Genomic DNA, 9,567 nt, shown 5'->3' on the forward strand with positions numbered 1-9,567 from the left:
AATGTAAATGGACTAAATGCTCCAATCAAAAGACATAGGGTGACAGAGTGGATGAAAAAACAAGACCCATCTATACACTGCCTATAAGAGGCTCATTGTAGACCAAAAAACAGGTGCAGATTGAAAGTGAGGAGATGGAGAAACATCATGCAAATGGATGTCAAAAGAAAGCCAGAGCGGCAGCTTTCCAACCAGGCCCTGGCAGAATGGCTCCTGCGAAGAAGGGTGGTGAGAAGAAGAAGGGCCGTTCTGCCATCAACGAGGTAGTGACCAGAGAATACACCATCAACATTCACAAGTGCATCCATGGAGTGGGTTTCAAGAAGCGTGCCCCTCGGGCACTCAAAGAGATCCGGAAATTTGCCATGAAGGAGATGGGAACTCCAGATGTGCGCATTGACACCAGGCTAAACAAAGCTGTCTGGGCCAAAGGAATAAGGAACGTTCCATACCGTATCCATGTGTGGTTGTCCAGAAAATGTAACGAGGATGAAGATTCACCAAACAGGCTCTACACACTGTTTACCTATGTACCTGTCACCACTTTCAAAAATCTACAGACAGTTAATGTGAATGAGAACTAATCACTGATTGTCAAATAAAGGTATAAAAAAAAAAAAGATATAAAGCCAGAGTGGCAATACTTCTATTGGATGAAATAGACTTTAAAGCAAAGACTGTAACAAGAGGCAAGAAGAACACTATCATAATAAAGGGGACAATCCAACAAGAAGATATAACAATTGTAAATATTTTGGACCCAACATGGGAGCACCCAAATACACAAAACAGTTAAGAACAAACATAAAGAAACTAATTGATAATAATACCATAGCAGTAGAAGACTTTAACACCCCACTTACACCAATGGACAGATCATCTAAACAGAAAATCAACACGGAAACAATGGCTTTGAATGACACAGTGAACCAGATGGATTTAACAGAATATTCAGAACATTCCAGCCCCAAACAGCAGAATACACATTCTTTTCAAGTGCACATGGAACATGCATCTTTTCTGACCATAATGCTATGAAACTAGAAGTCAACCACAAGAAAAAATCTGGAAAGACCACAAATAACATGCTGCTGAACAATGAATAGGTCAACCAGGAAATAAAAGAAGCAATTAAAAAGTACATGGAAACAAATGAAAATGAAAACACAACAGTTCAAAATCTTTGGGACGCAGCAAAAGCAGTTCTCAGAGGAAGTGTATAGCAATACAGGCCTACCTCAAGAAGCAAGAAAAATCTCTAATAAAGAACCTAACCTTACACTGAAAGGAGCTAAAAAAAGAACAACAAATGAAACCTAAAACGAGCCAAAGAAAGGAAATAATAAAGATTAGAGCAGAAATAAATGATATAGAAACTAAAAAACAATAGAACAGATCAATGAAACCAGGAGCTGGTTCTTTGAAAAAAATCAATAAAATTGACAAACCTCTAGCCAGACTTACCAAGAAAAAAAAAGAAAGGGCCCAAATAAATAAAAGCACAAATGAGAGAGGAGAAATAACAACAAACACCATGGAAATAAACTTATAAGAGAGTATTGTGAAAAACTACATGCCAACAAATTGGACAACCTGGAAGAAATGGATAAATTCCAGAAACATATAATCTAACAAAAGTGAAACAGGAAGAAATAGAAAATTTGAACAGACTGATTACAAGTGAAGAAATTAAATAAGTAATCCAAAAACTCCCAACAAACCAAAGTCCAGAACCAGATGGCTTCACAAACAAGTTCTCTCAGACATTTAAGGGGCACCTGGGTGGCTCAGTCAGTTAAGCATCTGCCTTTGGCTCAGGTCCTGATCCTGGGGTCCTGGGATCAAGCCCCACATCGGGCTTCCTGCTCAGCGAGGAGTCTGCTTCTCCCTCTCCCTCTGCTCCTCCCCCTCACTCATGCGCCTGCTCTCTCTCACAATAAATAAATAAAATCTTTTTAAACAACAACAACAAAACATTTAAAGAAGAGCTAATGCCTTTTCTTCTCAAACTATTCTGAAAAATAGAAAAGGAAGGAAAACTTTCAAATTTATTCTGTGAGGCCAGCATTATCCTGACACCAAAACCCTGATACAGACACCACTAGTGGGGCTCCTGGGTGGCTCAGTCGTTAAGCGTCTGCCTTCGGCTCAGGTCATGATCCCAGGGTCCTGGGATCGAGCCCCACATCAGGCTCCCTGCTCTGCGGGAAGCCTGCTTCTCCCTCTCCCACTCCCCCTGCTTGTGTTCCCTCTCTCGCTGTCTCTCTCTGTCAAATAAATAAAATAAAATAAAAAATAAAGACACCACTAGAAAAGAGAACTACAGGGCAATATCCTGCAAAAATCCTCAACAAAATACTAGCAAACCAAATCCAACAATACATTAAAAACACCATTCACCACAATCCAGTGGGATTTCCTCCAGGGTTGCAAAGGTGGTTCAGTATTCACAAATCACTCAACATGATACATCACATCAACAAGAGAAAGACTAGAAACCATATGATCACTTCAATAGATGCAGAAAAAGCATATGACAAAGTACAACATCCATTCATGGAAATGCCCTCAACAAAGTTAGTTTAGAGGGAACATACCTCAACATAATAAATAGCTCAGTATATGGAAAACCCATAGCTAACATTATCCTCAATGGGGAAAACTGAGAGCCTTTCCCCTAAGGTCAGGAACAAGACAGGGATGTTCACTCTCACCATTTCTATTCAACATCATAGTGGAAGTCCTAGCCAGAGCAATCAGACAATAAAAAGAAATCAGAGACATCCAAATCAGTAAGGAGGAGGTGAAACATTCATTGTTTGTTGATGACATGATACTCTTCATATAGAAAACCTGAAAGACTTCCCCCCCAAATTTCTGGAACTGATAAACAGATTCAGTAGAGTTGCAGGATACAAAATTAGTGTACAGAAATCTGTTGCATTTGTGTACACCAGTAATGAAGCAGCAGAAAGAGAAATTAAGAAAACAATCCCATTTACAATTGCACCAAAATAATAAGATACCAAGGAATAGACCTAACCAAAGAGGTGAAAGACCTGTACTCTGAAAACTATAGAACACTTATGAAAGAAACTGAGATGACACAAAGAAATGGAAAGACATTCCATGCTCATGGATCAAAAGAAGGAATTTTGTTAAAATGTCTATACCACCCAAAGCAATCACACATTTAATGCAATCCCTATCAAAATACCACCAGCATTTTTTGCAGAACTAGAACAAACAATCCTAAAATTTGTATGGAACCACAAAAGATCCTGAATAGCCAAAGTAAACTTGAAAAAGAAAAGCAAAGCTGGAGGCATCAGAATTTCAGATTTCAAGTTACAAAGCTGTAGTAATCAAAACCATATGATACTGGTACAAAAATAGATTCATAGACCAAGGAGACAGAATAGAAAACCCAGAAATAAACCCAGAATTATATGGCCAGTGAGTCTTTGACAAAGCAGGAAAGAATATACAATGGGAAAAAGGCAGTCTATTCCACGAAGGGTGTTGGGAAAACTGGATAGCAACATGCAAAAGAATAAAACCAGACCACTCTCTTACATCATGAACAAAAATAAATTCAAAATGGATTAAAGACCTAAATGTGAGACCTGAAACCACAAAAGTCCTGGAAAAGAGCACAGGCACTAATTTCTCAGACATAGACTGTAGCAACACTTCTCTAGATATGTTTCCTGAGGCAAGGGAAATAAAAGTAAAAATAAACTATTGGGACTACATCAAAATAAAAAGCTTCTGCATAGCAAAGGAAACAATCAATAAAACTAAAAGGCAACCAATGGAATGGGAGAATATATTTGCAAAGGACACATCTGATACAGGGTTAGTATCCAAAATATATAAAGAACTTAAAAACTCAACATCTAAGAAAAATAATCCAATTAAAAAATGGGCAGAAGAGCGGCGCCTGGGTGGTTCAGTCGATTGTGTCCCACCCTTGATCTCAGCTCAGTTCTTGATCTCAAGATCACGAGTTCAAGCTCCGTGTTGGACTCCATGCTGGGCATGGAGCCTACTTTTAAAAAATGGGCAGAAGACATAAACATATTTCTCCAAAGAAGACATACAGATGGCCAACAGACACATGAAAAAATGCTCCACATCACTCATCATCAAGGAAATGCAAATGAAAACTATATCACCTCACAACTGTCAGAATGACTAAAATCAAAAACACAAGAAACAAGTGTTGACGAGGATATGGACAAAAAGGAACCCTTGTACGCTGTTGGTAGAAATGCAAACTGGTGCAGCCCCCAGTGGAAAACAGTGTGGAGGTTCCTCAAAATGTTAAAAATAGGATTACCCTATAATCTAGTAATCACACTACTGGGTATTTACTCAAATAATACAGAACACTAATTCAAAGGATACATGTATCCCTATTTTTACAGTAGCACTATTTATAATAGCAAAGATATGGAAGTGGCCCCAGTATCCAATGAGTAATAGATTAATGGATAAAGAAGAAGTGGTATATATATACACACTGGAATATTATTCAGCCATTTAAAAAAATGGATATTTGCCATCTGTAATGATGTGGATGGAGCCAGAGTGTATTATGATAAGCAAAATAAGTCAGGGAAAGAGAAATACTGTATAATTTCACTCTTGTGGAATTTAAGAAATAAAACTGAACATGGGGGAAAAATGAGAGGCAAACCATAAAATAGACTCTTAACTATAGAGAACAAACTGAGGGTTGCTGCAGTAGAGGTGTGTGTCGGGATGGGTGATGGGTATTAAGGAGGGCACCTGTTGTGATGAGCACTGGCTGTTGTATGTAAGTGATGATTCACTAAAACCTATACATGAGGGATGCCTGGGTGGCTCAGTCGGTTAAGCGTCTGCCTTCGGCTCAGGTCATGATCCCAAGGTCCTGGGGTTGAGTCCTGCATCAGGCTGTTCAGCAGGGAGCCTGCTTCTCCCTCTGCCTGCCGTTCCCCCTACTGACAAATAAAATCTTAAAAAAATATATATACACCTGAAACTAACATTTTAAAAAATCATGTTTAAAAAAAGAAAAGATAGAGTGACAAACCAAAAAAACACTCTTAATTATACAGAACAAATTGATGGTTACCAGAGGGGAGGTTTGTGGGCAGATGGGTGAAATATGTGATAAGGATTAAGGAGTGCCCTTATTGTGGTAAGTACCGAGTGATTACAATAAAAACTTAAAAGAAGATACTATTTTCTCCATTAACATGCTTTTGCACCTTTGTAAAAAAATAATTTAGTATTCACCATATACAAAAATAAACTCAAAATGGATTAAATACCTACGTGTAAAGTGGATTAAATACTTAAGCATAAAAATCCTAGGAGAGAGCAGAAGGAGTAATTTCTCTGACATCAGCCATAGCAACATTTTTATAGATGTGTCTCCTTAGTTAGGCAAGGGAAACAAAAGCGAAAGTAAACTATTGGGACTACTTCAAAATAAAAAGCTTTTGCACAGCAAAGGAAACCATCAGCAAAACAAAAATACGACCTACTGAATGGCAGAAGATATTTGCCAATGATATTTCCAATAATAGGTTAATATCCAAAATATGCAAAGAACTTGTACAACACCAAAAAAGCAAACAATCCAATTTAAAAGTGGGCAGAGGACCTGAATAGACGTTTTTTTCAAAGAAGACATACAGATGGCCAGCAGACACATGAAAAGATGCTCAACATCACTAATCATCAGGGAAATACAAATCAAAAGCACAATGAGATATTACTTCACACCTGTCAGAATGGCTAAAATTAAAAAGACAAGAAACAACAAGTGTTGGCAAGGATGTGGAGGAAAAGGAACCCTCATGCACTGTTGGTGGGAATGTAAATTGGTACAGCCATTGTGGAATATAATATGGAGGTTCCTCAAAAAATTAAAAATAGAAATACCAAATGATCCAATAATTCAACTCTTGGGTAGTTATCCAAAGAAAATGAAAACACTAACTCGAAAAGATCTATGCATTTACAATAGCTAATACATGGAAGCAGTCTAAGTGTCCATCAATAGACAAATGGATAAGGAAAATGTGGTACATATATACAATGTAATATATGCAGCCATAAAAAGGGTGAAATTGTGCCATTTGGGACAACATGGATGGACTTAGAATGCTAAGTGAAATAAGTCAGACCAAGAAAGACAAATATCATATGATTTTACTCATAAATGGAATCTAAAAAAAAAAAAAAAAAGAATAAACAAAGAGAAAGGAGAATCTGACCTATAAATACAGAGAACAAACTGATGGCTGCCAGACGGGAGGTAGGTGGGTGGGGTGGGCAAAGTGAGTGAAGGGGAGAGGGAGATACAGTTCTCCAGTTATGGAATGAGTAAGTCACAAGAATAAAAAGCAGACTGTAAGGAATACAGTCAATGATATTGTAATAGCATGTATTGGGACAGATGATAGTTATGCTTGTGGTGAACATAGAATAATGTTTAAACCTGTCAAATTACTAAGTTGTATACCTGAAACTAATGTAACATTGTGTATCAACTATACTCAAATTTAAAAAAAAGTCAGGATTATAGCAAAATTGAAGAAAACGGGTTAATATAAAAATGCCAGTTGCGGGGCGCCTGGGTGGCTTAGTCGTTGGGCATCTGCTTTCAGCTCAGGTCATGATCCCAGGGTCCTGGGATCCAGCCCCACATTGGGCTCCCTGCTCCACGGGAAGCATGCTTCTCCCTCTCCCACTCCCCCTGCTTGTGTTCCCTCTCTCGCTGTCTCTCCCTGTCAAATAAATAAATAAAATCTTTTTTAAAAAATGCCAATTGCTTTCCTATAAACCTGCAATAAACAATTGGATTTGAAATGAAAACATAGCACTATATTAAATGCAATGAAAAGAGGAGGAGGGAAGGGGGAGGGGAAAGAAAGAAGGAAGGAAGGAAAGACAGGCAGGCATACAGACTTAGACATAAGAATTACAAAATACACACAAGATCTATATGAGGAAAATTACAAAACTCTGATGAAGGAAATCAAAGAAGAACTAAATAAATGGAGAGAGATTTCATGTTCATGGATAGGAATACTCAATATTGTTAAGATGTTAGTTCTTCCCAGCTTGATCTAGATTCAGTATAATCAGAATTAAAACCCAGCAAGTTACTTTGTGGATATTGAGAAACTGATTTTAACATTTATATGGGAAGGCAGTAGATCCAGAAATCTTCTTGAGGAAGAACAAAGTCAGAGGACTGACACTACCTGACTTTAAGATGTACCTATAAAGCTACTACAATCAAGAGTTTGGTATTGGCAAAAAAACCCAGATTAATGGAACAGAATAGAAAGCTTAAAAATAGACTTATACAAATATACTCTTCTGATCTGTGACAAAGGAGCAAAGGCAATTGAATGAAGAAAGGACAGTCTTTTCAACAAATGGTGCTGGAAAAACTGGATAATCGGTTGCAGGAAATGGATATAGACCATGATGTTACACCTTTCACAAAATTTAACTCAAAATGGATTAAAGACATAAATGTAAAATGCAAAACTATAAAACTTATAGAAGCTACGTAGGAGAAAATCTAGGTGAACTTGGGTGTGGCAATGAGTTTTTAGATAGAACAACAAAAGCATGATCTATGAAAGAAAAAAAATAGATATGGTGAACTTCCTTATGTTAAAATCACTCGTTTTCTGAAAGACACTGTTAAGAGAATGAAAAGACAAGCCACATACTTGGAGAAAATATTTACAAAAGGTATATCTGATAAAGGACTGTTACCCTCCCAAATACAAAGAAGTCTTAAAAGTCAAAATTAAGAAAACAACCCAATTAAAAACTGGGCAAAAGACTTAATTTTGTTCTGAAGCTAATGATGTACTATATGTTGACTAATTGAATTTAAATAAAAAAATGGACAAAAGACCTGGACACCCTGTTAAAGAAGATATACGGATGGCAAATAATCATATGAAAGGATGTTCAACATCATATGCCATTAGGGAATTGCGAATTTTAATAACGATTAGATATCACTACATACTTATTAGAATGGCTAAAATCCAGAACTACTGTCAACACCAAATGCTGACAAGTTTGTGATGCAACAAGAACTCTTATTCATGCCTGGTGGGAATGCACTTTGAACCATTTTGGAAGATAGTCTGGAAGGTTGGTTTTTGGTTTTTTTTGTTGTTGTTGTTTTTTTATAATGCAAAACACAATTTCACCATACAATCCAGTAATTGTGCTTCTAGGTATTTACTCTAATGAGTTGAAAACTTATTTCCACATAAAAACTAGCATATGAAGGTTTATAACAGGTTTTTTTCCCCACAGTTGCCAAATTTGGGGAGCAAACAAAACGTAATTCAGAAGGTGAGTGGATAAATAAGCTGTGGTACATCCATACAATAGAATACTATTCACCATAAAAATGAAATGAAGTTTTGAACCATGGAAAGACCTGGAGGAACCTTAAAATGCTTATCATTAAGTGAAAGGCCAGTCTGGGAAGGCTTAAACTGTATGATTCCAGGTATATGACATTGTGGAAAAGGCAAAACTGATACAGACAGTAAAAAATATTAGTGATTGCCAGGAGTTTGGGGAATGGTGGCACTGGGAAGGGTGAATTACTGGAGCACAGGGGATATTTATGGCAGTGAAATGACTCTTTATGATGCTATGATGGTAGATACATGACATTATGTGTTTGTCAAATTTAGAGTAAATCCTAAACTATGAACTTTACAACAAACAAATATCATTTGGGCATACTTGCATAGGTCTTTTTTGGGGTTCTCTCTTCTCTTCCATTGATCTTTGTATCTGTCCCTCCAGTAACACAGTCTTACTACAGCTATATAATTCTTAGAATAGGGCAGACTGTTTCCTCCCAGTTTATCCTTCTTTTTTTAAAAAAAGATTTATTTATTTGAGGGAGAGAGAGAGTGTGAGCATGAGCACATGTTGCAGGAGGGGCAGAGGGAGAGAGAAACTCAAGCAGGTTCCTTGCTGAGCATGGAGCCCGACACTGAGCTCTATCTCACAACCCCAAGATCATGATCTGAGCCAAAACCAAGAGTTGGACACTTAACTGACTGTGCCACCCAGGCACCCCTCCCAATTTATCCTTCTTAAAAAAATTGTTTTAGCTCTCTAGTTCCTTTTCTTTACATATAAAATTTAGAATAATCTTGTTTATAACCATAAAACATCTTGCTGGGATTTTAATTTTAGTTCCAGTATAGTTAACATACCGTGTTAAATTAGTTTCAAGTGTACAACTTAGTGATTTAAAAATTCTATACATGTCTCAGTGCTCATCATGATACATGTACTCTTAACTTTCCCCTATTTCAACCTCCCCTCTCCTACCCTCCCTCCCCCCCACCCCATAGTCTGCTAACAATCAGTTTGTTCTCTGTAGTTAAGAGTCTGGGGGTTTTGGGGCACCTGGGGGTCTCAGTCATTAAGCGTCTGCCTTTGGCTCAGGTCGATCATGAGGGTTCTGGGATTGAGCCCATCGGGCTCCCTGCTCAGCAGGAAGCCTGC

General features: G+C 37.6%; 1 protein-coding gene across 1 annotated transcript; it reads left to right on the forward strand.

Moving 5' to 3' along the window:
- Nucleotides 1-200: 200 nt before the first annotated feature.
- On the forward strand, nt 201-620 carry LOC118019496 (60S ribosomal protein L31-like). The gene has a single exon (XM_035018727.1). It carries the CDS (start codon nt 207-209, stop codon nt 582-584), a length of 378 nt encoding a protein of 125 aa, XP_034874618.1. The 5' UTR covers nt 201-206; the 3' UTR covers nt 585-620.
- The last annotated feature ends 8,947 nt before the right edge of the window (nt 621-9,567 follow it).

Source organism: Mirounga leonina, unplaced genomic scaffold (genome assembly GCF_011800145.1).
Source record: "Mirounga leonina isolate KUSES-001 unplaced genomic scaffold, KU_Mleo_1.0 Mir_173, whole genome shotgun sequence".
Lineage (NCBI taxonomy): Eukaryota > Metazoa > Chordata > Mammalia > Carnivora > Phocidae > Mirounga > Mirounga leonina.

What these genes read in the sequence shown, in the direction of transcription:
- LOC118019496 (XM_035018727.1), top strand. Translation starts at nt 207, where the DNA reads ATGGCTCCTGCGAAGAAGGGTGGTGAGAAGAAGAAGGGCCGTTCTGCC.